At 49.9% G+C, this 27,301-nt stretch overlaps 2 protein-coding genes across 2 annotated transcripts; both read right to left on the bottom strand.

The window, feature by feature from the left end:
- Window positions 1-88: 88 nt before the first annotated feature.
- On the bottom strand, window positions 89-9,661 carry LOC111153715 (stromelysin-1-like). Its single transcript, XM_022512893.1, has 9 exons — window positions 9,560-9,661; window positions 8,702-8,946; window positions 8,459-8,607; window positions 8,204-8,329; window positions 6,523-6,667; window positions 4,799-4,936; window positions 2,010-2,165; window positions 1,249-1,349; window positions 89-189 (listed from the first exon to the last, which is right to left on the bottom strand). The coding sequence occupies exons 1-9, from the start codon at window positions 9,659-9,661 to the stop codon at window positions 89-91; spliced, it is 1,263 nt and encodes a 420-aa protein (XP_022368601.1).
- Window positions 9,662-17,148: 7,487 nt separating this feature from the next.
- On the bottom strand, window positions 17,149-24,456 carry LOC111153766 (matrix metallopeptidase 1). Its single transcript, XM_022512989.1, has 10 exons — window positions 24,308-24,456; window positions 23,622-23,866; window positions 23,377-23,525; window positions 23,012-23,137; window positions 22,192-22,347; window positions 21,961-22,078; window positions 20,018-20,151; window positions 18,447-18,609; window positions 17,817-17,920; window positions 17,149-17,636 (listed from the first exon to the last, which is right to left on the bottom strand). Exons 1-10 carry the CDS (start codon window positions 24,422-24,424, stop codon window positions 17,536-17,538), a joined length of 1,413 nt encoding a protein of 470 aa, XP_022368697.1. The 5' UTR covers window positions 24,425-24,456; the 3' UTR covers window positions 17,149-17,535.
- Between the last annotated feature and the right edge of the window lie 2,845 nt (window positions 24,457-27,301).

Below are 27,301 nucleotides of genomic sequence, written 5' to 3'. Positions count from 1 at the left end.
CTAAACAGAGGGGGAAATGCATCATTTTGACTTATAATAAATTAGGCGAATAATTATTATATTCATTTGAACGATCTCCTTTTCTCATCTAACAGTACAACCAGCTGTTACTCTTCAGTGTGTGTGTTATCATCCTGGCATTGGGGTCAAACGCAAACTGTAATGGTCCTCTGAAGAAGTAGAAAAATCCTGGAAATACAGACGAGGGAAATAATGAGAGATCCTCGAGTGAATCCATTCTGCACCACACGTAACTCCGAACAAGAGCGAGCTAGTGCAGGACGGCGCCGATGAGTGGCTGCACGCGTGTGCCACTGTGCTACGTGTTTGCATGATTCGTGGCATCTCTCCTTCCAGGAAAAATGGGAGAGGTCACTAATGAGAACAAAGTGAGAGTTAGGGAGAGTTTGTGGTTTCCCCAAGGTATCACCTCTAAGAAAAGATGGAGGAAGAACTCCATCTCCTCAGACTTCAAAGCCAGAGCTCTTAAAACATTAGATTATGCAGTCTCCAAAGTAATAGAATTCTATGGTATTTTAAATACTCCCGCTTACCCCACTAGGTCCTAAAGTGCAGTGTGGGGGGCAGTTGAACCCAAGAGAATCAGGCCAACCATAAAAAGCCCCGGAGGCCCACTGCCCACTCCACACACACCAAAATCAAGTGTCTTAGTGATAAGATCATGAGCCTCATGTGTGTTAGGATCATCAAACCCTCGCATCTCCCTGCAAATTCTCTTAGAACGAGCACAGCTGTTACCTTCTCATCTGCCCGTTACTAGGGATCAAATTTCGTCTATCTCAAGGACACGGGAAGACTACTATTTTTTTTTTAACAAATGAATTATTTAATGTAGGCAATTTGTGACTGCCACAGAAGTCCAGGTAGGTCTGGATGGGATGGGAGAGAGCAGGCAAGAGGATGAGAAAGGAAAAGTACACCCACCATCTGTAAGCTTAGCTCACACCTGGTTGCATGTTTATAGCAACGTAGTGACCTGAGTCACATGGTGTGAGAAAGCACCCTTTGGCAGTATGAGCAGGTATGAAGCAGAGACTTGGAAATTATTCAGGAAAAACAAAATTTAAACTCCAATTACAGAAATTAGAAAGTTAAAAGTTCAGAAGTTTAGAATAAAAAGGGTATAAGATTGAGTGATTTGAAAATCGTTCGGATTCTCCACGTGATTTTGATTCCATAAAATGTCCCCGAGCGTCCCCATTGGCAACAAAAGGAGAACCTCCTTACCAAAGTGCTGAAACACGGCGTCAACCCCCACAACCCCGGGAAAGTCATCTGCTGTCAGTCTGGGGAAGCCTTGCTCCATGGACTGGCTGTTTTCATCAAATCTGTACCGAGTGAAGGAAACACAGCTCCACGTCACGCATGCCGTCGTGTTACTGCCCCCGTGTGGGATCCCAGATCACTCTCAAATCAGGGGAAACAAGCGTCAAACATCTTTAGGACTACAAAAATTTATCACTTTCCCCGATGATAAGCTTAGCACAGAAACCAACATTTTCTCCAGGGACCAGAGTATCAGGCTGTGCCATAGGGGTTCTCTCTACATATGTCTGAGGTCAAGTTTCCAAGCCTTGACCCAGAGCCCTGATGCCTTCCTGCCAGAAATGCTTGAGGACCACAAGCACAAGACATGGGAAGTGAGTTCGTCATTTGGCTGAAAAGCTCCTGGTTTGCTCTCTCACCTGCCCTGTAGACACTGTCTCTACAGCCTGACACACCTGCACTTCCCATGGAGGCCTGGTGTCTGGACGACTGCAGGTGGCCTCTCCTGATGTCTTCTGCTGTCTGGATCTATGACCCAGTGCCCAGCCATTCTGAGAGCCCTTTATCATATGGGAGAAGCCGAGTAACTGTAAGTCATCTTCTTCACAATCAGAAGGTTGGAAGTTAGAGCAGGTAGAGGGTGGGAGTGAGGGAGTTCCTTCAGGAAAGAGGGTAATTTCCCTAACGAGGCTTCATACAAAGCCATTCCATCCGAGTCTTACCGCCAGTATTTGTCCCCTACGAAGAAGTACGTTTTCTTCTTTTCCTTATCGGAAAAGGCCGCATCAATTTTCCCCACGGTTGCAGGAAAACCCAGGGTGTGGATGCCTTTCGGATAACCTGCTACTACCTCCGTTCCTCTCACGGCCCAGAACTGACTTCCTATTGAAAAAGGAAAGCCAAAAAATTTTAGTGAAGACTGTGGTTTTAGAAAAGGTTTTGGTACATTCTTGTGCAAAACCGGAAGCCTTGGTTTTAATTCCAACCGCTAACCCAAAGCCCAGGCGATAGCCAGTATTTCACCAATATTCCCCGAGGGAGCGAGTGAGTCAATGAGCCGTTAACTCTGGTCCCTGCCCTTTCTGGGTCATATGTTTATTATCTATAAATACGAGAGTTTATTACAGTTTATAATTACGGTGACTGGTCCTGGTCACTGGTGACTTCTTAACCTAAGTGTCTAACGTGGAGCTGTTCGTGTGTCCGTGTCACTAAGTCGGTTGCTTACGGGACACTTTCCCTGGGATCTCGTGGTCACAGGTCCGGACTGTGCTTCTTCTGACACCTTAGGAAGCCACCCGGAGTTCAGCGACTTAGGGCAGCGGGACCCCTCAGCATCTCTGCTTCTCCTCCTCACACCTCCCCTCCAGGCCAACCCCGAAGCCCTGCCTCACGTCCCGCCCGGCTGACACGTCTGAAACACCCGTCGCGGTGAGGCCGATCCCGTCCGACCGGCTCCTGCGCGGTCTCCCCCGGGGGCAGACGGCGCCTTCTGCCCTGATGACCCTTTCTACCCTCTACACGCTCAGCCCCTGACCACACAGCAAAGCTCCCTTCGACACGCATCCTGAACTGCTCCTCCTCCTCCACTCCACCTCCTGGGTGTGGGGCCGGGGCTGGACCCTCCACCCGGCTCTGCCCGCGTGTCACACTCCCAGCTTCATCTCTGCCGCCTTCTCTAGAACAGGAACCTCGCTCGGGCTCGCCGCCCGCCAACGAGCACAGCGCCCGGCTCGTCGCAAGACCACGTACGCGCCGGGTGAACCAACGGACGAGCGCCGCGCTTCAGAGCTGCGACACCCGGCACAGCCGCACAACGTTTCGTTGACTCCTCATAAAAGTGAGATTGTCAGAAATACCTAACTTGGAAAAATCCCCACACAGGTCAAGGTTTAACCATTTTCCGCAAAACTTCAGAGTCAAGGGAAAAAATTAAAAATGGAATTTGAAAAAAAAAACACCCTGAAAAATGAACAAAATTATAAACACTACATATCAAACCTTGTAGGAATGAAGCAAAAGTTGAGAAGAAAGGGGTATTTGCAGGTGTATAAGTTTACACCAGAAAAGAAGAAAGGGCTGCAAGTTAAGGACCAAGCTTAAGCTGTAAAACACAACGGAATTAGTTCAAAGACAGCACAGACGGGGCAGCAACGCTACAGACAGAAACAACTTAAATAGACCGTCAAAACACAATAGAGAGGATTAGCAAAGCTGAACGTTCGTTCTCTGAGAGGATGAATAAAATCATTACACATCCTGTTGTCCCAGAGACGGGTAAAGTGAGAAGCACGAAGATTCAGTATTAGGAAGGACAAAGGGAACAAAACTTCAGCAATAATGAAAATAAGAAAATAACACTCAGAAAGTTCCTTACCAGTTGACTTGAAAACAGACCAAGTTAATACATTTTTAGAAAAATATGTTAGCAAAACTGATTCAAGAAGTAATAACAGCTCAAAGAGGAGATTAACTGTGGGGCAAATGGAAACAGCAGTTTACAAATCTGATACAGGAGCAGAGAGGCCCTGTCTGTCCCATTAGCTACTGCACCCATCCTTGCACTGACACTGCATTATTTCATCCGCCCAAGTGCTACAATGCAGGACATTCCTCCTCATCTTCTTCTTCTCCAGGAGCATCCTGCCTATTCTTTTTTATTTTTTTAAAGATTTTATTTATTTATTTGACAGAGAGAGAAAGAACAGAAGTAGGCAGAGCAGCAGGCAGAGGGAGAGGGAGAAGCAGGCTCCCCGCTGAGCAAGGAGCCTGATGCAGGGCTTGATCCTAGGACCCAGGACCCAAAGGCAGCTGCTTAACTGACTGAACTACCCAGGGCCCCCATCCTGCCTATTCTTGGCCTTTGCTCTCCCACACAAGTTATGGAACTAATTTGTCAAGTTCTGTGAAAAATATTTTGGCATTTGAAAAAAAAATATTTTGGCATTTGAATGGAAAATTCCTTGTGTATCCAGATGTGTCTATCATTTCTATATTACATTAGTATTATTATACTATACTATATTACATTATTATTGTTACATTTCTGTATTAGTTATTACTATTTTTCTATTCATGAACATGGGATAACATCTATTAGGTCTCATTGGATATTTTATTTTTTAAAATTTTTTTAAAAATATTTTATTTATTTATTTGACAGAGAGAGAGAGACAGTGAGAGAGTGAACATGAGCAGGAAGAGTGGGAGAGGGAGAAGCAGGCTTCCTGCTGAGCAGGGAGCCCGATGTGGGGCTTGATCTCAGGACCCTAGGATGATGACCTGAGCCGAAGGCAGACGCTTAACCCACTGAGCCATCCAGACACCCTCTCACTGGATATTTAAAATAGGACTTATAGTGTTCTTTGTACACATCCTATTTAAGCATCAACATTAGGCCTTACAGTAATAAACCAAATAAAATAAATTTAACTTAATGGAGAAAATTCATGTCTTGGTGAAATTGTTGTAATGGAAGTTATTTCATCAAATTAAAATTCTTGCACAGCACTTACCTTTAAACACAAAAAGGGTATCTTTGCTTGTAACTTCATATGCAGCATCTAAGTCTGAGGGTAGAGAGGGCCAAAATGTAGAAATCAAATGAAATTCAGGTTCAAGGCTCCAGTGAGATCTGCACCAGAAATATCTGGAACACACAGAAATTAATTACAATTGTTTTTCTCCTTTAGATATGTATATAAAGGAACATATTCTCTCTCTTTCAAACAATGGCAACTCAGAAGTCGGTATGGGACCATCTTCCTTCCTGTGATCCCAGGGTAATGAAATCCATGACCATGTAATTGTTACGCTTTAGCAGTGTTCAAAGGGAGGGAAAAATTCCTCCTGACCTTTAAGATCTTCCAGCTGGACAAAGAAGTAAATTTACATGACACAAATTAATGGAAGAAAAAAAACTCAGATATTATTACGTGCACACAGAGCCCCGTTACGAGACCAAGACCTGAAGACATGACCCGGGCAGGGAGCTGTTACACTTTCGAGGCAGAGAGCACACGGAGCTGTGAGGCACCGGCGGGATAAAGGAAACGTAACTCTGGGAGCTTCGGCTGCTAAGGAATTGTAAACAGACGGGCTGGCAGAGCCCAGTAGTAACAGGTCACAAGGGCGGTGGACACGGCCTTCTCAGCTCTAAATGCCCCATCTCCGGTGATGAGGACGTGTCTTTACCTCCTGGCACAGGGAGGGCCCCTTTCACCTGAACGTTCAATCCCTGCTTTCAGGGAGAGAGAGGTCGGTCTCGGTGTCCCTCCTGCCCAGGCTGGCTCCTGAGTGACTTTCATTTAAAATATTCGAGATGCCCAAGTGACACATTTTGGGGCAGCTATCACTTGGCCCCAACAGCACTCTAAAAGCCCATCCATGATAGATATATTTTGCACTCATTAACATTTTTGAAAAAAGTAGCGGGAAAAAGTACACCTACTTATGTTTGTATGGGAATAGAGTATCTTTTTTTTTTTTTAAAGATTTTATTTATTTATTTGACAGACAGAGATCACAAGTAGGCAGAGAGGCAGGCAGAGAGAGAGGAGGAAACAGGCTCCCCACTGAGCAGAGAGCCCAATGCGGGGCTCGATCCCAGGACCCTGAGACCATGACCTAAGCCGAAGGCAGAGGCTTAACCCACTGAGCCACCCAGGCGCCCCAAAGAATAGAGTATCTTTTAAAGGGACAAAGGGTGGGTCGAGGTGGTCGCCCATATGGGGAGAACGAGGCTCTGCAGAGGTCAGACGTGGGAGAGGGATTTTTCTTTTCACTCTGTCTTTTGGTGCTATTTTAATATTGTGCCAGAAACACTTTTTCTGAAATTAATTTAAATAGTAGCATTTGTCAGCAAAGGTAAAGATACATTCCTACTTCTAAAGACGCAGCCGTGCCTTCTGAAACACGACGGGGCTGATGGGATTTAAATGTAGCAATTACTCATTAGCTAATTGAACTCACTCCAGGCCCGGGGGCCCTAAAAGTGAACCACACACATAAAACCCCATGCCTTCATCCAGCGTACGTTCTAGGGACCCAGAATCATCCTTAACACGATCCGCACTATTCTAAGGAGATGATAAAATGCAACAAGAGCCAGACCTGAATGATCTGTTAAATGTAGAGGAAATATTTTCTCAAAACGTTTCTGTCAAGTCTCCATTCTCTTTTCTAAACATTGAACGTCAGAAGAAGAGAGAGGGAAGTGGAATCTTCCGGTCTGACCTGTCCTTAAAGAAGAGGATTTCTCCCCTCAGGGTGCTGACCGCATCGAAGGACAAAGCAGGGTCGCACGCGGCTGGGGTCCCCGGTCCTGAAGTCACAGATTCTGTGGGCACCACGGGACCACCTGGGGAGACAGGGGGAGATCCTGAAGGGAACAGATGTGGGGAGGCAAACAGAGGGACTGTGATGCTATCATCCACGTGAGTGCTTTCCCAACACTCTCAGGGGCTTTGAGAGGAGCTGCAAATGCGTAGTGCTGCGTTTTCAAGCTCTCCCGAAGACCACCATTGGAACACTTTCCTAAAAACATCAGACATCACAGCTGTTTGTTCCATAAACACACATGTAAGAATACATGCCAGTCATACGGGCTACCCTCAGAACACCGGGCATCTCCTTATTTGTGGACGGGCTCGTTGATGGGCGTAGGCCCTACTTAATCATTCTTCAAGGTTGACTTGAAGTCAAGATAATGAGAGCTAGTTACCATATTCCTCCTCCCAGGTCTCTCTTTGGTCAGGGAAAGCTGGTCACTTCACCTATAGTGACAATGATAAACACTGTTTCCAAAAGATATTTTTTTGGAGGTACCAAGACTACCATGTCATCATGTGTGAATCTTCATTGTCTCTACAAATACAAAGTCGGTTATTGTTCAAATTTAGTAACATGTGCCAGAGGTAACCTCATTTGAAATTAATCACAGAGGATTTATGTTATTCCTCAAACTCTTATGCAACAAAAACTGGTCATTTCCTGTGGGGATTTAACCAGGGTTGTTCTTCCTCCTTTTCAAAATAATCCAGTAATTTTTGATGGTTAAAAACCTTTCCAAGAGTAGGTGTCAAAAGGGATAGACACAATCTTTAGTTTAAAACAGAAATATGTCCAATAACAGCTTTCTGCAGCCCAAGGACAGCTGAATTCAGCTTTTCTTTATATGATAAACGTTTTTATTGAAATAGTAGAAATAATTTAACCAAACCTCCAGGTAATTATGCAGAAAAGAATAGTTGTTTGAATAAAACAAGAACATTTCTTGTAGCACAAGTTTTTTACTCTCAGTAAAGATGCTCTTTGCATTTGCATTAAAAATTCAAACAATCTTGAAAATAGCAATTTTCTCAACAGTGTGTTTGTAAACTTCAGGAGCCACTTGAAAAAAATAACTAAAATGTAGTTAGCTTCAGTCATTGTGTTTAGACCTAGTAAAAGCTTTCAGAATTAACTTAGGAAGAAAAAAAAAATAAAGCTCCTAAGCTAGAGGTAGTTACAGGTTTACTTAAATAGAGGACTTAACAATTTCCTTTATTTTCTGACATTTTCGCTGATATTTTAAGAGAAAGAGTCCAATGGAAAGACAAGAAGAAACCCAAGGGCACATTTTAGGTTGGAAGTGATTCAATGCAATTCATTCTACCTTTATCGTTTCCAGTTAAAATCTTCAAAAGCATTGTGAAAATGCCCATTCTAAAACCTCCTTGGGATCCTAAGTCGTGGAAGTAAGATGGAATGGTGCCTCCAGGTTTGCACTTGCTGGGAGCGAAGAAGGAAACGCAGACCGAATTCCACATCATGGTCATTAGTATGTTACATTTACTGCTCATTCTGAATGATCCAGGTATTCTCGGATAGTGGTAGACGTTACTCCCAAAGCCATCCCGAGAGGTAGGTGACCCACCTGACTGATTCTCCACCCAGAGTTCATCGTCGTCAAAGTGAACATTTCCATAAATGCCGGGGCCGGGCCGGTAGGCATGACCCAAAACATTTCCAGGTCCATCAAAAGGGCTAAAGTCTCCATGATCTAACAGAGAAAGTGTTTTTATTGGAAAGATAGGTAATTCAGATCTCTTTGGAATACCCTCCCCCAACAGCACCTAGATAAATAGATGCATTTCATGGTTTTTGTGGGTTTTTTTGTTCTTTGTTTTACCTCTAACTGCAAAGGAGATCTTTATGTCAGCCTCTCCTTCATCAGCCCTGGAGAAGGTCAGTGGAGTCACCTCCTGCCAGAGGCTCAGGGCTTTCTCAATGGCAGAATCAACAGCATCTCTTGGCAAATCCAAGGTATAATTTATAATCCTTTAAGAGAAAAATCGAAGAAGAAGTTCTTTTCTCCTGTGATAGTCATTAGTAAAATCTGGGTAGTGTGTGAAAACCTCTTTGGACCCGTTACCTGTAGGTAAGGTGGGTTTTCCTCCACTTGGGCATGCCAGGGAAGGTGGTGAAGTCACCGACGTCGGGAACGCCACACCTGGGCTTACGCATCATCTCCAGAGTGTCCGTGTCCAGCTTCCCCGTCACCTCCAACCCGAGGAACTTCTGCATTTCTCGGATTTTCTCAACGACCGGACCATGGTCCCTTCTTCTAACAAACGGTTTTGTCTCTTTTGCAAGTTTGTAGTATTTTTCCAGGTATTGCTAATGGGGTAGTAAACAACAGAAACTCAACAAAATAATATAAAATATCAAATTGGCCTTATTAACCAGTTCATGAGTTGTCAGCAACCCATCTAAGACGTGTAAAGGAGTTCCATCCAGCTATAGAACAGGGGGGGTTTTTAAAGGCAGAAAGGGGGTCGAAATTTATACTGTTAATATAGACCTTGCTCAAGACTGATGTAGGATAAATTCTTCTGCCTACACATGACAAGTAATGATATGAAAATTATTACCTACAATTATTTGAAAATCAAAATGAGTATGTCTGTCCTCCCTATTGCAACCAAAGAAATTCTAAAGCCAGAGACGTTTCATGCATTTTTCCTTTGCTCCCCTCATTTGGCCCCAAAGCAGCTGCTAGGGTCTTCTTACATGAGCTGGAGGAGTCCGACGCCCTTCCTGCCCCTTGCTTCCCTTCTCCATTCAAAGCTACCGACAACCCATCTCCAGCACTAGCCGGTTTCCCGGGTCTAACTCATTCCAACACAGGGACCACCAGTCTAAGCCTCCTCCGGGTTGCCAGATGAAGCTGGAACATTTGTTCCCACCCCTGGGATGGGCCGTGGCTGCGGTGGCCACCATCACCAAGTACCTTCACAAAATCTGTGTCTGAGTCCTTGCTCACGGCTCCATTCAGTCGGTATGCCGAGCAGACGGGCAGACACAGCAGCACGAGGACGGCGAGATGTTCCATTCTCATTGTCCTTACTCAAGAGAACGCCTGCTGTCAGCTTCTGTGTCTCCCCTTGGGTGACTGTCCTTTATAGGGGGACGGGGCTTTATCTGAACAGCATGATTCTCACATGTGTTTTCTTTTTAATATGAACATCAAGAATATTCATAAAAATGTAATGTAAAGCCTTCCCCTTTTAAACGTAGATGAAGAAAGGAGGACTGATTTCCAAGAACTGGTCTCTGTATTTGCACATAGGAGGAAGGACGGACTCTTCACCTCCATGTGTGTATTGAGAAATGGCCGGGTGACCTGGCAGAATGGTGCCCGAGCAGACATTTCGAAAGCAGGCAGTTTCCTTCTAAAAAGACTAGGTTTTGAACTCAAGTATAAGCAGGTTAGGAATGTGTAGATATAATTTTGGTCTAACTGTGGGCGCTGTTCTCTAGAAGATCCTAGAAGAGAGATTTCGTTTCTTGAGCTCCAGACCTCAACCCTTACTGATTTTCAGTCAGATTTACTGTCCCTGGGGAAGGAGGGCACTGAGCAGAGGAAGCAGGTGCTGGAAAGGAGGGTCTGCTGAGGAAGGAAGGAGCACACAGACAGTCCTGCCTTGTCCACTCCTTCTGAGTGGACACCAGGCACTCCGGAAAGGTAGGCTTGCTCACAGTGACCACTCCACAAAGCTCATTACCTCGCAACAAATCAAATTGCATATTAGACTAAAAAATACATTCTTCTTCTTCGCTTAAATAAAATCTTTTCGTCCTCATCCCCCCCAGCCCCAAGTGCCCAGGAGGGGATGGATGGGGACTGGTCATGGGGAGTGATGTCCAGTCCTCCCCATGACCACTCACCTCTGCACGTCCACCTCGCATTCCCTCTCCTTTCCTCAGCCCAGGGTGGTGTTTCTCGCATCCTAAGTCTGCAGTAACTTAGTTTTACAAAATTCACTTACTAATATGGAGGACCCTAAAATCTTTGTAGAGTAGCACTCAGATTTTCTCTCACTAGAGAGAAATTAACTCCACCGTGCCTGAAGGACGTGTCCCGTTGAAGCCACGGGACGGTCAGTTCCCAAGTGTGCAAGGACAGTCCCTCAGTGCACCTCCGAGCAGAAGCTGGCCGACTGCACATGGTGGGCTTCCAGGGGGAGGTGGTTCTGTGGCCACAGGGTTAGCTCGGGCACAGCGGCGTGGATGGCCCTTGGCCTGAGCGTGGCCTGAGCCCTCGGCCTAGGCGGACAGGGAGCGAGTATATCATTTTTGGGGGCCATTGTTTCGTCATCTGTAAAAATGGGGTGGACATGGGCTCCTGGGTGGCTCAGTTGGTTAAGCGACTGCCTTGGGCTCAGGTCATGATCCTGGAGTCTCGGGATCAAGTCGCGCATTGGGCTCCCTGCTCGGCGGGGTGCCTGCTTCTCCCTCTGGCCCTCTCCCCTCTCTCGCTCTCTCACTCTCTCTCTCACCTAAATAGATACATAAAATCCTTAAACAAAAATGGGGTGGACGCAGCCTCACTCGTGGGCTGTCATGCAGGCCTCTGCTGGGGGACAGGTCTTCTCTTCGCGGCTCCCGGATCTTCCCCGGTGAAGCGTGTGGGCTGCGCTGCGGTCAGTGCTCGCCAGCACCCAGCCGGCCAGGCTGGGGGCGCCGGTCTCCATCAGAGTCACGGTTCTGTCGGTGTCGGCACGTCCCGCTGACAGCTCTCGCGGTGCGGGGATGACGCGGTGGGCCGTCGCGCGGGAAGCCGAGCCGTGGTTGTGACTGACACGAGGAGCGGCTCTCGCAGGAGCGAAGCCGGCGGGTGCGCGATCGACACCGACCCGGCGCACCTGCGCGCAGTTCTGGACCCTGGGCGGGGGCGTCGGGTTGGCCTGGAGGGTATTCCTCACGTGGAGCACATTGAAGTGTGCACGTGCTCGGGCAAGCATAGAATTGGTCCTTAAAGAAAAGCTGAAATGTTTCTAGGTACGAGCTCTGGACGCCAGGCCCTCGAATGCTTAGAACAACCCAACAGGGTGGACTCGGGGCGGGAAAATTGATTACTGATGGGAGGCCAGCCGGCCGCCAAGTGGCAAAGGATGACCCAGGGTGCTGACCGTCACGCGCACCTGCGGGCCTCCTCCGGGGAAGCCTCTGCCTTCTGCTCAGGTCATGGTGTCAGGGTCGTGGGATCGAGCCCCGAGTCCGGCTCCCTGCTCAGCGGGGAGCCTGCTTCTCCCTTTGCCGGCTGTTCCCCCTGCTTGTGCCTGTCTCTCCCTCTCAAAGGAGAAAATAAAATCTTAAAAAGAAATAAAAAGATGAATATCCAACTTTTGTAGCAACATGGACGGGACTGGAAGAGATGATGCTGAGTGAAGTAAGTCAAGCAGAGAGAGTCAAGTATCATATGGTCTCACTGATCTGTGGAGCATAACAAATAACATGGAGGACATGGGGAAATGGAGAGGAGAAGGGAGTTGGGGGGAAATTGGAAGGGGAGGTGAACCATGAGAGACTGTGGACTCTGAAAAACAACCTGAGGGGTTTGAAGAGGTGGGGGGCTGGGAGGTTGGGGGAACCAGGTGGTGGGTATTAGAGAGGGCACGGATTGCATGGAGCACTGGGTGTGGTGCAAAAACAATGAATACTGTTACGCTGAAAAGAAAAATAAATAAATAAAAAATAAAAAGAATCCTAACCGCTACCACTTACATTTTTACCAAAAGCCTCTTGGCTTCTGAACCTGGGCTCTCTCCCACAGCTTTTCTCTCACATTTTTTGACACTTTTTGTTCGCTTTCCCTCATTCTGGAGACTGACGCCTGAAACGGCCTCCAGCTCGCCCTCCAGCTTCCACTCTCCTCTCAGCCTCTCATCGTCCCGCTGATCCAGGCTCCTCGTCTGGCCCGTGTCTCGCTGCTGCGTCCCTGCAGCTTCTGGCTGTCAGCGGTGGAGCCGGGCCCGCGAACGCAGCCCCCAGACGGGAAGGCGCTGTAGCGCCCGAACAAAGTGAGGCCCCCGGCGTTTCCACAGCTGGAATCGGGGTAACTTACGGCCGGGGCAGCGGGCAGGACCCCGGGGGGCGGTCGGCTGCTCTCCCCAGCCTTGACTCTGCCCCCGCTTCCGCAACTTTTACGGAGCAGCGAGGGGCGCGCTGGCCTTGCCTGGTAGGTGAGTAGGTCACCAGGGAGTTGGTGAGGTCACTGGTAGTTATCAAAGGGGGGGCACCTGTGAGCCACGGGGCTCTTTGTTAGTTATCAGAAGGCAGCGCAGGGGAGAACACGCCGGGAGGCCGGCGATGGAGTCCGTGTTGCCAGCCGTGCTGCACCTGCCCTCACAGGTGACCTTCAGATGCGACACGGTCTCTGGTTCAGGGCGTCCTGTAACCAAGCCCGAGAAACACACAGGGCTCTCTGCCTAGAGACGGCCCAATTCCGGGAAAACTGGTTACCTATCGCTTTTCAGCATCCAAAGACCTCTGATTCTCAGATTGTAGCCAAGATCCTGGGCCAGCCGGGTCATGACACCCTGATGGTTAATGTGCGACTTCTCCTTTCCTTGGAAATCCCGATATGGCTCGTGATCGGGGCTCTTGCACAAAGTCTCAGACTTCCTTTCCCACACTTTCATCACCACTTCGACTGCTTCTGGACGGGAAGATGACCTACTGCTGAATTTTTACCCATTTTACTTCCCTCCTGGTAACGTAGGGGAAGATTTTTGGTCACAAGTTTTTGCCATGAAAATGACTATCCACTAAGGAGACAAAGTGTCGAAGGAGAGGTTAGAGCTACCTCAGGGTCGTGGCTTCGGGGCTTCCCGTAAATATTGGAAAGCGTGATAATGTATGCTGACCTACGATAGCCGTTATCATTAATGATAATGGATACACAGAATAACGTTCCTGTATTTTCAGTTTGGATTCGGGTACATTTTTTGGGTTGGTTCACCAGTATGGTGGGGTTTTTTTTTTTTTTTTTTTTTCGTAGAAATAAGCCTGTGAGAAAGGAGAGTAACAAAGACGAAAATTCTGGGTTTAGGAGAATGTAGGAAAGAAAAGGCAACAGTCATTTCTTCAGTATTTTCCATGCGGCAGGTTCAGTGCTGGGTGATGTAGCTGGTCCGTCTTCAGGAAGACCCTCGGAGATTCATGAGTTTTCCTTTATCACAGACAGGAAGTGAGGATTCGGAAAAGCCTGGGTCGCTTGCATGAGACCTCGGAGACCTGCGCGGCGGAGCGGATCTCGCACTCTCATGGGTTTGCTGGCCAGCACGGCGCCTCTTCAGGACATGGACTGGGTCCAGGAAAAAAGGTCTATTTCCGTTTGTTGTAGTGTTGGAGGCTAAATTCTTCCCAAAGCCTCCGGCTAGAAAAGCTAGGTCTTTGCTTAAAACCAGAACAAAGCACAAACCCGCGAACACTCCACTTTTCAGAGCCTCTGGGTGTAGGTTAGTGACGTCCTCAACCGTTCCTCCTGCGTCACCGCACGCCGAGGTTCTGGGCTGGTTGTTTTGCTGCAGGGGAGCAACTGTGTCGGACCCTGTCGCCGGGATGCGTGCTACGCCTCGTGAGGTGACAGAAGTCTGCCATCACCCGCTGCGGTTCACTTGGTTTCCACACGGGCCAGTGCTAAGCTGGATGGGGTCATGAAAGGGAGCCCCGTCCTTTTTGGCTTTTAAGTCTTCGAGGGTGACGGCTCTTTGTAGTCCTTCAGATGTGGTATGGGTTTGTTGCTTCTAATTGACTGTCTTCACAGAGAATGTAGGGAGGAGCTTTTCCAGAAACTTCCAGTTGATCCTTCCTGCTCTAAACCTCTAACTCCAGCAGTCAGTCAGCCCGGGGGAGACTCTGACCGGAGAAATGGCCGCAGGACGGTCCATGGGCCCACCGGACCCGGCGTGAGCTGCAGTCAGAGCCTTACTTATCTCTAACTTCCATAAGACTTCTTTCTTTCTTTTAAAAGTTTTTATTAAAAATTTTTATTTAAATTCTAGTTAGTTGACACACAGTGTGAAAGGAGTTTCAGGTGAGGAGCTCCGTAATGTCACTCTTATCTTTTGACTTTCACAGTGTGTCTTTGGTGGATGCTCGGCTGCCTTGAGCGACTGACTTTCTTTCCACCAAAGTCCCAGTGCGGTTGACAAGCCCACTCCCCACTTCCCACAACCCCAACCCTCTCGTGCCATCTGTGTGTCACGGCCAGCTGATGGACCTTCGCTCCTCAGCCATCTCTACTTCTTCGTGATCAACGGCAGGGAAGAGTCTTGGTAGCTGTGATGACATAGTGATACCAAGGGTCCTGTCCACCCCACTCCCAGCAGAAGCAAGCTTAACCCGGTGCTTTTAGAAAGTGGAGCCTGAGGCGCGAGAGCAAAAGAGAGGGCTGGACGGAGGGTTGGGGAGAGCAAAACAGGGAAAGGAGGAGAGACAACGCAAAGCTGGATTGCCGGCCAGACAGAGACGAGAAACGTCTTGCTTAGAATGGGACCAGCTGAGGACACACTTGAACTGCGTTGTAGCAACATTGCTCAGGGCAAGAGAGGGCGACGCATTTACTCCTCTGTGTCTCTCACGTTGGTAAGACGATGGCTCCACCCGCGGCCGGGCTTCTCCCTCGCAGGCTGCTTCTGCATGAGTTCTGAGAGAGGTCGACGGCAGAGCTGGACCAGCACCAGCAGAAGAGGCACATGGGCCCTGGAGCGGGAAGCATGGGCCCAGTGAGCGCAGCTGGAAGGCGAGAAGCTGGCATCAAAGCTGGAGAGAGCCGGTCCCTGCTGCTGTGGCTGGGAGGCCCGGAAGCCGGGGGCAGATCTGCCGAAATCATGTTCACGGACGTCTACGGCTCGGCAGGGGCACCGTTAGGTACAAAACCAGCAGACATGCCTGCAAAAGAGCAGCATAACTTACGAAAAACCCCAAATGTAAGAAGTCAAAGTGCATTGCCAGTGAACGAAGTGCAGAAACGAGGTGCTGGACCAGCAAGGTAGACGCAGGAGGACATAAACCTGATCTCGTTCGGTTCCAGAATAGGCGGGTTTCATCTGAGAGGCTCAAGGTCAGTGTGCTGGTTGCCTCTGGGGAACAGGGAACGGGTAGAGAACGTGGCTGGCTGTGTCTCCAGCCCCCGTTAGCACCAGCACACGCACACGCACTCTCCTGCTACTCTGGGGGCTTGTGGCGGCGGCTTGCTGTTCCCACTTGTCCCGTTTCTTTGTCCAGTGGGAGCCATATTGCCTGGGAGCTCTGCCCCTCCCCCAGACTGGACCTCAGCTAAGGACGGATCGACCCTGGGCCTGGCGCCATGCCTCCTGGTGGGACTGACCATGATGCAGGCTTCGCTCCAGAGCCCTTGCTCATGAGATCAGAGCCATCTGAGACCACATTCGGTAGCTGTGGAATGCTCTGGAATGTTTTGCCAGTCTTCTCCTGAGAACCCCCCGCCCCCAATGGCCCCACCGAAGTATTCTGTTTCAGGCTCTGAGTCTCGTGGGCTAAGCGGACAGTGTTGAGTGGTGGGCAGGATCTCGAGGTGACGCTCCATTCCTTCATCCTGGGTGAGAGCTACATGGGTTGTTCACGTTGTCATAACTCAGTGATAGGAACTCAGTGATTGAGGTCTGCACATTTCTCTGTACTTATGTGACGTACACTTTAATATCAAAATGTTCATTAGAAGAGGGGAGACTTGGCCAAAGGACAGGCGACACTTCCTTCCAAATTCTTGAGTCAAGAGCTGCTTGCCTCAGAACTGTGAGTACCTTAAAATATTCGTATTAGGTAATTCCACCCACACCATGAATACCCCCCAACCCCCATCCCATGGGCTGAGCTACTACTGGGGACCCCGCTGACATTAATATTCCCCCAGACGAGGCATGAAAACCTCCATAAAGAAAAACTAGCTTGTGCGGCCTTAACAAAATCCAGATTCTTAGTGGTCTAGAACCACCAGAGTTTACTTCTTAAGCAAACTCTACTGAGGTTCAGAGTAATTGTCTTGAGTGGTGGCCCGAGATTTCTGGTTTCTTCCGTCTCTTGGAATCTCCCTCTGGGCTTCCACGATCCCCATGGCAAGGTGGGGCCGCCAGAGAAATTTGCACCAGTGGTCACGTGTTTCCATCTGGGGCGATAGAGGTCCCCCACCATGCCCCAGCCCCCTCTCCTCCTCAATGGCAGGGAGTGGGACCCCAGGACAGCAGAGCCCCCGACGTGCTCAGAGGGAGAAGTCTCTACCAACAGCCAATTTTCAAATCTTTACACAGGACCCAGGAAGTAGGTTTTAACCTCTTCTACAGGATGTAAATTCCATGGAAATGGGGGAATAATCCAACTTTTTGCATATCCTAGCTTCCCACGTGAATATTCTACATATTTGTCTATTCCCACTTCAAATTTGAAAGCTAATCTCTGGAAGTATGTCTTTATCATCAGGAAATAATCGTGTAATAAATGTACTAGAAAGTATATTAAACAGTAACGATATGGAAGGCTTTATTTGAAACACAAGCGCTTTATTTTCTGTAATCAAAGTTGTTCCTTGCATATGAGGACGGTCTAGTGGATGCTTCTATGCTTGGGAACGGTTTCTGCTCTGGTCTGCTGTCTTGAAGAGCTGCACTCCAGGGTCAATGTCAGGGTCCTATACTTTGGGAAAGCTTTTTTTTCTTTGCAAAACTGGCCCATTTGAATCCACGAGCCGTTAAGCCCGACCTTTCTTAGCTCAGCTGTGGGGCTGAATTACAGGAGTGCGTGTCACATCACACTTCCAGGCATAAAGAGTAAGTGCAGAAGGAGGTATCGGGACAGAAACACTTAATAGCTCTGATTTTATGTAACCAAATGGCTCTTCAGGAAGACGTCTCCTTGGGCGCTTGACGTGTATTTCTCTGGGGCGACAGTCAGTCATCTCCATTAGCAGTAGAACCAACTATTAACTCTATCAATACTCAGAATCCTGGGGGTCCGAAGATCGAATTGGTACTGCGTCGTCCCGTGCACGATGTAGAAGAACCCTAGAAACAAGCAGATGAGACTCACTACTGTACACACATGGTTCCAGGTGTGCCCCGAATCCTGGAAAAATCCTGCCATTTGTGAGAACAAATATTTTGGGCACTCGCTGTTCCAAATAAGAGCATTGACACTGTTCTGTGACAGCGAGATGGAGGAAATAAATATACACATTCACTTACCGTTCTTCTGGAAAGCAGCATCAACTTTATGGCCAAGGCCAGGAAAGTCAGCTGCGATCGTTCTGGGGTAACCTGCGTCCATGGCACGCTTATGCTCGTCATACCTGGTCAAAGCAGTGATTGAAAGTGTCAGAATGTGCTAAATGTGTAGACTTCTCAAAGGCATTACGGGGACTTTGGTAGCGGGACTCTTATAGGAGCTTTCGACCCCATAGATCTTGTCTAGAATGGGGGAGGGGGAAGTAGAACGCTGGGTGAAGAGGAGATCTTTAAGGTCCGTGTCAATGCCAACAACTAATTCTAATTCTCCAGGAGGCGCTGCCCATTGTCCTGCTAAGGTAAACTGCAATGAAAGACACATTCCTGTTGGCAGAAGGGGCTCCGTGAAGGTAGACGCCCCCTCCTCAGCTGTCCTTTCCCAAATTCAGGCCTGCGTGTTCACTGCATCCCCGCTGCGGAGGCTGCGTGATGGTCGCCAGGACAGACTTGGCGGCTAGACTGCTGGCAGCCACTCACAGAGACGGCAGCCGGCCAAGGCCGTCGGAGACTCATTTGACTATGGTTCGATCTAGAAGGTTCTCTCTAGCTAGAAACGGTGCTGTGTGAACATGTTCTATGCTCAGTCTTTACCTCCAGTATTTGTTAGCAACAAAGAAGTAGGTTTTCCCAGTTTCTTCATCAGAAACAGCAGCATCGATGTTCTTCACGGTTTGAGGGAAGCCGAAGGATCGGTAGATGTCCTTGGGGTATCCATACAGCATTTCCTGTCCCTGAACGGCCCAGTACTGATTACCTGCCAATCAAAAAAAATAAAAAATAAAAAGGATGGAAACACTTGTCCTGGACACCAGAAGACAGCGAGCCGACTCCAGCGTCCTGGCCTCACATGAGAACTGTCTAGGGAGATTCTTAAAGATACCGATGCCAGTATCTTATCCCAGATCACTTAAATTTATATACACTTTAAAGTTTCCTAGATCATTTGAATCTGCAGTGAGCTTGGAGGGCAACTGGCTTGTGGGGCTGAGGGTGTCTTCCCAAAGCCAGTTGCGGCCTTGACCAAAGACTTTCCCGTACTGCGTACGGTGGCGATACAGGGCTCCCTGCTCTAGCAGCCTGGGGCTGGGCACAGTCACACCAGTGGTTTCCCAAAGGCCAGGGGGTTGTAATGACTCACAGGCCATAACGACTTGCAACCTCTGTAAATAAGAACCATCGCGTCTCACTAGAACACAGCGCCAAATAGCCAGTGGTTGCTGGTTCCAGATCTGTGTGTTCATACTCCGTAACCCACATCCCATAAAACAGGTCTTAGATCTTGAAGCCAGGATGATTCTCACGGCACAAATACACTCATTTGCCCCTTATGAGAAAGCGGCTTGAAATTTTGTGCGTCTAAAATCCTGTTTAACTTTGTGATAGAAGGGCCAGAAAGCCTGTGTCAACGTTTTCTGCCCGTCCAAACCGCATTCAGTCCTTCGGCAGTGTCAAGCACTCGAACGCTCGCGTGTACGAGACCAGACATCTGTTTGCAGAAGTACCGGCGTTTGGCACAGTGTCTTCCAAGCCAAGAGCCCATCATTGGATTATGTTTCATTCTGACGGAATAAGAAAAGTCTGTCCCACTTGATTCATGGTACGGCTCGTCGTATTTTAGCGTACAAATTGCCTGGGAATCTTGCTAGAATTCCAGAAGGTCTGGAGTGGGAGCTGATCTCATGGATGGCCCTGGAGCACACTGTGCTAAGTGAGAGTCTGGGTCTCTAATAGACCCCCGGGGTGTCAACGCTGCTGGTCTGAGGACCCTACTTTGACAGCCGGCTCCCAGGGCGGCCTCTCCCTCCCTCAGGAGACCCATTGGTATGAAAATAGACTCCAAGAAATCTGGACACTCCAGTGCTTCTGTGTCATCTGCTCTATTCTGTGGGCCCCAGGATGAGTATGTAAGTAGTTTGCAGAGAAAATGCTTTCCTAAGCCAGGTTTGTGGCCCCGCAGAGCACCCACAGATACACTTTCTATCTCAAATGACTCAGAAATGCACGAGGCAGTGCTTAGGTAAGGGGCTGGACTCCCATCGGTGTGGTGAGAGTGAGAGCGTCAGATTTTCCGAAGGCCCCCGAGAGAAAGCGGCCAGAGCTCACTCATATCTCAGCCCCAAAGCAGGGGAATGCAGAAGCGGGACCCCCGGGGGAAGCGTTACCTTTGAAAAATCGGATTTCATCTCTCTCAGGGAATTCATAAGCAGCCTGAAGGCCACTCGGCAGCTCCGGCCAGAAAGTAGAAATGAAATTCAGCTCAACTTCTGGGTAGAAGGGATTTTGGCGCATGTAGAACCTGATGTAGAAAAAAAAACGGCAAAGGTTTTGATCTCCTGGATGCAAGGGTGGGCTGACCTTTAACGAGCACGACAGCCCAGCCAACCTCGAGAACATAAACAGTCACGTAGCAAAATCGTTACAAAGGGATGGGCGGTGCGTGAATTCCACAGTCGAACCACTGGCTTTGGCGGTGCCATCTGGAGCCAGTGGCCAGACACCCGTGCCGCAGCCCACCGCTGGTTGCCAACACCCCGTGCAGATGGGGCAGCAGGGCCTCTCCCCTGTGCCTTAAAAACCACCCTCCCCCCCGCCCCGAGAGCCTGGCACTCTCACCTCGCCAATGAAAGATCAAGGGCGGCAAGGGGAAGGGAGCTGTTTACGGCCACGTATGTGATAAGAGAGAGGCAAAGGTTAATTTTAGACCTAGAGTTGGCAGCCACTCCGTTCCTCCTCCTCTGGTTGGATCTACAGTCTACGGGGGAAACTGAGGCCCGCACCATCGGAACCTGCTGGGCAGCTCCAATCCCACCTCGGCTGCTGGGAGACCCTGGGCAAGGCTGTTCCTGTCTCTAGCCTCCCATGGCTTCATGACTTGGTCACACTAAGTGAGCTCAGTGTCCTTTCAGTTCCTGAGAATCCTAGACCTGTGTCTGTTCCTTGGAGAAATCTCTCGAGTCCTTGCTTTGAGAGGCACGTCCTGCCCTACCAAGAGGTGTCCTTTCATTTCCTGAGAATCCTAGACCTGTGTCTGTTCCTTGGAGAAATCTCTCGAGTCCTTGCTTTGAGAGGCACGTCCTGCCCTACCAAGAGCTTTCCTTTCAAACCCACTCTTTCCGTAGCACCTGCCCAGCTCTGAGCCACAGCTGCTAGGGTTTGCACCCAGACTTATCCTTCGTAGGGAAGAGGACGGCAAGCATCTGGAACCAATGCCTTCTGTTCTCACATGGATCTGACCACAGACAGAGTGACAAAACTGTGCGGACCAGACTCCAGGAATAGCAGCCAAGACGTTGAGCCCATCCGAACCCACTGCTTTCCCTGTGCTGACGCGCCGGCCCGGCCTCCGTCCCCATCCCGGGGACAGCATCTTCCAGAAAAGGACCTACTATTCCTGTGCATGGTCCTTTAGGAATCAGGGTGGTACAGAGAGCAGGCCTGGGCCTTGCATGAGAGGTGACCCTGGCATCTTTGAGCCCACATGCTGCGGAGGGGGCACCGGAACCCTCCTGTGGGGAGAGAAGCCTGCAGGGACCGCCAGTATGTGCTCACAGGAGGGTCCTCGTGAACTCCTGGAGGTTTTCCCCATGGTGGCTCCTCCCCTTCTCTAGGTCTCTGCAGGTCACGGGCTTGGGCTGGGGGCATCTTCAGTGGGACAGAGCGGCTGCACAGCCCTGCTCAGCATCATGGGCTGTTTCTCCTGAGAAGGACCCTCCTTCATTCACGGTTCATTGTGAAGAGCGGCATTGACGAGGAGAGCTCGGGAGTGGGAGTCAGAACAGCTACTGCTCCGTCACCAGAGAACTCTGTGCCCCGAAAGGCTCTCTTTCCTTCTCCCTGCTTTACTTTACTGCTCTGTAAAATGGGATTCTATCCACTGAATTTTCTACTTCAATGGTATTTTTGTCTGAGAACCGAACAACAGAGTACATGCGGGAAAGGCTGTTACAAGCTTATCGTACCGCGCCGGTGTGTGTAACTGCTTGCGGTTCCTTGTAATTCTAACTGTACGTGCAAGAAAGTGCAGGATAAACACTGTGTATGTGCCCACGGCCGTGAGAGCCGTGTTCTCACAAGCACAAGGCACAGGGAGGGACTGATGTCCTACCTGTCTTTAAAGAACATCAGTTCTCCCCGAACGGTAGAGATAGCATCGAAGACTAGGTTACTGTCACACACTTGTGGTGTCTGGGGGCCTGTTGGCTGGACGGAATTGGGAGAAGGTCCTAAAAGAAAAAGAGATCTGGGGTTAGTTCTGCCTGGTCTCGCACAGCTTCTTAAAGGAGGCAGCTAACGGCTGTTCTAACGGCCCCTCGTCCCTAGTTTTCTGTCCACTCACCATATATGGCCTGGATGGCATTGATGTCATCCTGAGACAGCTGGACATGACCTTCGTACATGTAGTTGGGGTACATCAGAGCCCCAATATCAGTAGAATGAGAAAGTCCAAGGGAATGACCCAACTCATGAGCGGCCACGCGATAGAGGTTGTAATCTAAAAGGTCCAATAAAGCCATTAATGAATGTTTGCAGTGTTCTCCGTTGAGAGACCTGGCATGAAAGAGCTAGAAAGCCTTTTCCCAAAGGTGGGAGGATGGGAGGCTGTTATTAACAGGGAAGACACAGGCTAAAACCCAAGCTCTGTGTTTGCACTGATACAATGAGAAAGTAAGCTCGGCCGATTCTGCGTCGTGCAGACCGGTCTTGTATGAGTTCCTGAGTACCAGTTCACGGAGACGCAGTGGAGTTCTGGTAACGATTTTTTCTTCCTATCTACAAACTCATACATGCCTATGCTGGAAATTTCGGAAAATACAATCTCTCCTCCCTTAATTTTCACATGCTCTTACTAACATTGTTAAATTGTGCTGCATCCTTCTAATGAAAAAATAATTCTATTGTAGATGCCCACAAGAAAAACGTTAAGATTTTCAACATTGTCTTAACAGAAATTTTGGAGCGGGCTGTTTGCGGCCAGCAAGACGTTATTACTAACAGAAATAGCCTTCTCTTCCAGTTGTCTAAATGTATCATTCGTTTCGTAAGCGGCAGTAGAAAATGCCTCCTTCTATGAATGGTTCTTTCCGTTAAGCCAAGCAGGATCCCTGTGGAGCAAGAAGGGACGGGGAGACTGGGAGAGGCCAGATGAGTTGACTCACTTCTGTAATCCGCGGTCCAGCCTTCATCTTCATCAAAGTGAGTATCTCCTCCAAGATTCGGGCCTGGTGGAAAAGCGTGAGCGAGGATTCCGTCGGGTCCGTCAAAGGGAGAATTGTCAGAGTGATCTGCCAGAAACAGAATTTGAGAAATGTCCCTCTTGGTTCCCATTTAGGCTAACCCGGGAGAGAAAGCACTGGCTTGCTGAAAGGACAACAGACTTCTATCAGATGGGATCTAGTTTCCCTCCTTAAGCCTACAAAGTCAACACCACTTCTGAACCAGCTCCTCCAGCTGCAAAGATGAGGGGGTTTGGGGCACGTGGGACTTAGGGTGAGAGTGCTGCCGTGGGACCAGAAGAGCTTACCTCCCCTGACAAAGGATATCATTATGTCCGCTTGGCCCTCAGAGACCCTGGTGAAGGTCAGGGGTGAGGCATTACTCCAGAGCTGAAAGGCTCTGTCAATGGCCCTGTCCACGTCTGCCCTTGGCAAATCTGGTGTGTAATTTTCAAGCCTTAGAACAATAAGGAATAAAACAGAGACATGAGGACTCATGGCTCACGGCTCTGCTGGGAGACGGCGCCCTCGCTCTGGTGCCCGGTCTGCTTACCTGTAGGTCAGGTGGGTGTGCTCCCAGCGGAGGGTCTTCTCACCCAGGGTGTACGGAGCCACGTCGGGCACCCCACATCGGGGCTGCCTCATCAGAGCCAGGGTGTCGGCGTCCGCCTTCCCCGTCACCTTCAGTCTGAAGAACGTCTGCATCTGCTTCAGCTTCTCGGTCACCAGACTGCTGCTCCTCTGCCTTGGGATTTGCTTCCCGTCACTCTTCAGGTTGTAGTAGTTTTCCAGGTATTTCTGATGAAAGACAAAATTATTGAAATGCTGGATGGGAACTCTTTCTCATTTCTCAAGATTGGCAGTAAGAAGCTCTAGCTACAGCGGAGAACCACTTCTAAAGATGGTGTTTCGGTTTCACAGTGGAAATCCTGACAGGTGGAGACGAGTCCCTGGTAGAAATTTCCCCGGCACTAGTGAGCGCGCGTCCGAATGACAGATCATGGGGACATCTGCGTACGTCCCTTTGCTCCCACTCACCTCCAGCTGGGAAGGGAAGAGGAGACCCTGTGCATGGCTGGACAGAGTTTTGGGGAAAGAGCCCTTTCTACCCAAAATTTCTCTTTGGAAGAAATCCACCCTCCCGTAAAATCCTTTACACTACGACTGCTATTCAGTACTACTGAGCAAAAATGCAAATAAAGGCTCCTGCCTTTGTGCCGTGTGAAATTCTGCTTTTACCTGAACCAACTCCGCATCCGGCTCTTGTGCTCCCGAGGTCGCAGTGGGGAAGCCGTGGGACCCCACGCCCCAGAGCAGCAGCAGCAGCAGAGGGAGGCTGGGCATGCTGGCCTTCATGCTCCTGCCCTGCTGAAGGACTGTGAGGCTCCCCACCTGCCGTTCCAGCACCTCGGCGAGGAAGCTCCCTCTTTATATACAGTTCGGTGCTTCCAGAAAGCCCGAGGCTGGCTGACTCATGCTCCATAACATCCTCTTTGAATAGCGATGAATAGCTCCCACGATTATCAGAAACGGTGACGCCTGCAGATTATTTAGATTCTCTTGGTGTTGCAATCTTAGGATTAATACCAAACAGGACGTGTGGGAAGGAGGCACAAGACAGTTGTTTTCTTCAGTCCCTTTCTACCCTGTTTGAGCAGCGTATAGAGGGCTCCATGAGCACTTGGAAATGGAGGCTTTGCTCCTTGATCCTGCTGGCCGTGAGGTGCGCCGGGTGGCACCCAGCTCCTGATCCCCAGGCAGAGGGCAGAGGGGTTGACCTGTGGCTGTGCTGTGTGGTTGTTCAGGGCCCGCACTGCCCAAGTCCGCAGCCCTGCAGGTGCTTGCCATGGGGTGGTTATCCCGGCCTCCTCTGCTAAGTCTCCTGGAACACCTTCTCCAGGGTCCCACAGCTGCTCTCTACCTTTATTCAGGCCCGGGGGTGAGAACCTTGGCTGAGAAACCCCTGCCCACAGGTGGGGCATGTGGTAATTCACACCCTGTGTAGACCCTGCACACTGGCATCATGGGACACACAGGATCCTTCTCTGAAACCCGTCAGAACGTACCAGGGGAGGCTGGGGCTGGTGGGACACCAAGTCTTATTGTCTTATTGGGAGTCTGCTGTCTTATTTTTCTTAAAGATTTTATTTATCTGACAGAGAGAGAGCAGAAGCAGGGAGAGTAACAGAGGGAGAGGGAGAAGCAGGCTCCCCACTGAGCAGGGAGCCCTAGTCAGGGCTTGATCCCAGGACCCCGGGATCATGACCGGAGCCGAAGGCAGACGCTTAATGACGGAGCCACCTGGGTACCCCAAGTTTTGCCTTGTTAGAGGCTCTCCTATCTGTAAAATCAGGGTTTAATGGCTTATTATTTTCCATGCATGTTAAAATAAATTCATGCCTATGAAATGAAAACTGTGTCTTTATGTATCCCTGTTTCATATTAGAGTGTTTTTGGGGGGTGACCTTTCTACCAGTGGTGAGAAAAGATGATTGAAATCTGTGGCTTCCTCTACTCATGCCCCACCCTCCTGCCTAGAAAGTGTTGAATGAGACGTAAAGTCCGTACCACTTGCCTCCCCCGCCAGCAGCTGACGTGCCCCCCGCCTTCCCACCTGTCAAGTGGGCTTTCTCACCTCGCCAGCTTCCTACTTCCATTCTCCTTGCCACACAAAGCACAACGTCTTGTCCATAAATATTGCTTCAGTGTATTTTGGATTGGTGTGGAAGGGCTCACTTCCTCCCTAATTATCTGACCGCAACTTCCTCATCTAAGTGGAGCAACTTGTGAGTTCGAGACAGTAAGAGGAATTGGAAGAAATTCTCAAGAGGCTGGCGTCCTTTCCTTGCCCCCGGCATCCGCGGGAGCAAGTGGTACGGTGGAGCGGGGACCTCAGGGCTGACTTCAGTGCAGGCCACGGAAATCCTGCCAGAGCCCCTCCACTCTAGAGCTCGCAGTTAAAGTCAAGGGGTAGCAGACGCGCCCCGACTCTTGGGGAATCTGGCCGGTGTGAGGAGGCTGTACCCCGCTCCAGGGGGTGGAGGGAAGCCAGGTGCCCGCGGTAGCTCAAGGGCATGTGAGCGCCTGGGGCTGGGCCTGGAATTACAGGGAACCCTGGGGAGAGGCTCTCCTGATGTCCCACGGGGTAGGACTCTGCACAGACTGTGGTCGGCCCGTCCTCCAACGTTTGCGGACCCCCGTGTCCTTCAAACAAACACTTTGTTTGTCCACAAACAAAATCCCTTTTGGAAAGCCAACCCGTAAGCTGATGAGAGCAGAAGTGCCCTCTGGAAAGTGGGAAATGGGGCCTGAGCGCCCTGCCTCCCTCCCACCCACGGGGTCCCTCGTCCCCTGTCCTCCAGCGAGGCCCCCGATGTCCGTGCAGTGAAACACGGGAACCCGGCGTCCGGCCCAGCAGCCCGACTTCCCAGATGAAGAGACGCGAGCAGAGAGAGGTCGCCTGCGGGCTGGGGGTCACAGCACTGCAGGGACGGGGTGTCGCGGCCCGGGGAGAGCGCGAGGAGCTTGGCTCCCGCCTTCTGTTCCGAGTCTGGGGGCATAGCTCTGGCCTGAGAGCCATACGCATTTCCTCGCAGCTTCAGGAATGCGGCCTCGGGTGCAGACTGGTCCCCGAAACAGCTGTTTGTGCAGTTTCCTCCCCAAAGGACAAAGGATTTTTTAAATTAAGCTCTGGGTAGGCAGCCGGCCTCAAAGACTCACGGGGTCCTGAGTCTCGAACTTCCCAGGGAGGTGCTCAGAGACTCCACGAGCAGAAGGAAGACAGAACCGTCTCGACCGAAAGCTGGGGGTCCAGTCCTGTGGGGGTCCTGGCGCCGCCTCAGCCTCCCACAGCTCCTGAGAAGCTCAGGACAGTTCAAATGGTGTCGCCTGCTCCTCAGCCTCGGAAGCTCCTTCCCTGGGGGCTCCGTCCGTCCCTCTGGCCCCCGTCGGCCTGCAGTTTGGCGGAAATCACTCCTCTGTCCCGTGCTCCCCGGGAGGACGGCGGACTCAAGGGAACTCAGACTCGAGAGTGTGGTGGCCTCCACGGGCTCCTGACTATCTCCAAACAGGCGACGTGTTTCCAAGGTCCTCTTGGTCACTTCACGCCTGCTGCTCCGGGGAGGGACTCAGATGCGCTTGTGTTTTTCCATATTAAGTTCAGTCCAGGAAGAGCCATCTCGCCTCACGTTTTCCTACATTTGGAAATTCAGCCTTTTCATTTGATAATTCAAT

Source organism: Enhydra lutris, unplaced genomic scaffold (assembly GCF_002288905.1).
Source record: "Enhydra lutris kenyoni isolate GAN:26980312 unplaced genomic scaffold, ASM228890v2 scaffoldscaffold34, whole genome shotgun sequence".
In the NCBI taxonomy this organism is placed as follows: Eukaryota; Metazoa; Chordata; class Mammalia; order Carnivora; family Mustelidae; genus Enhydra; species Enhydra lutris.
Note: the sequence above shows the minus strand (reverse complement) of the source record. Positions and strands in the feature narration are given on the sequence as shown.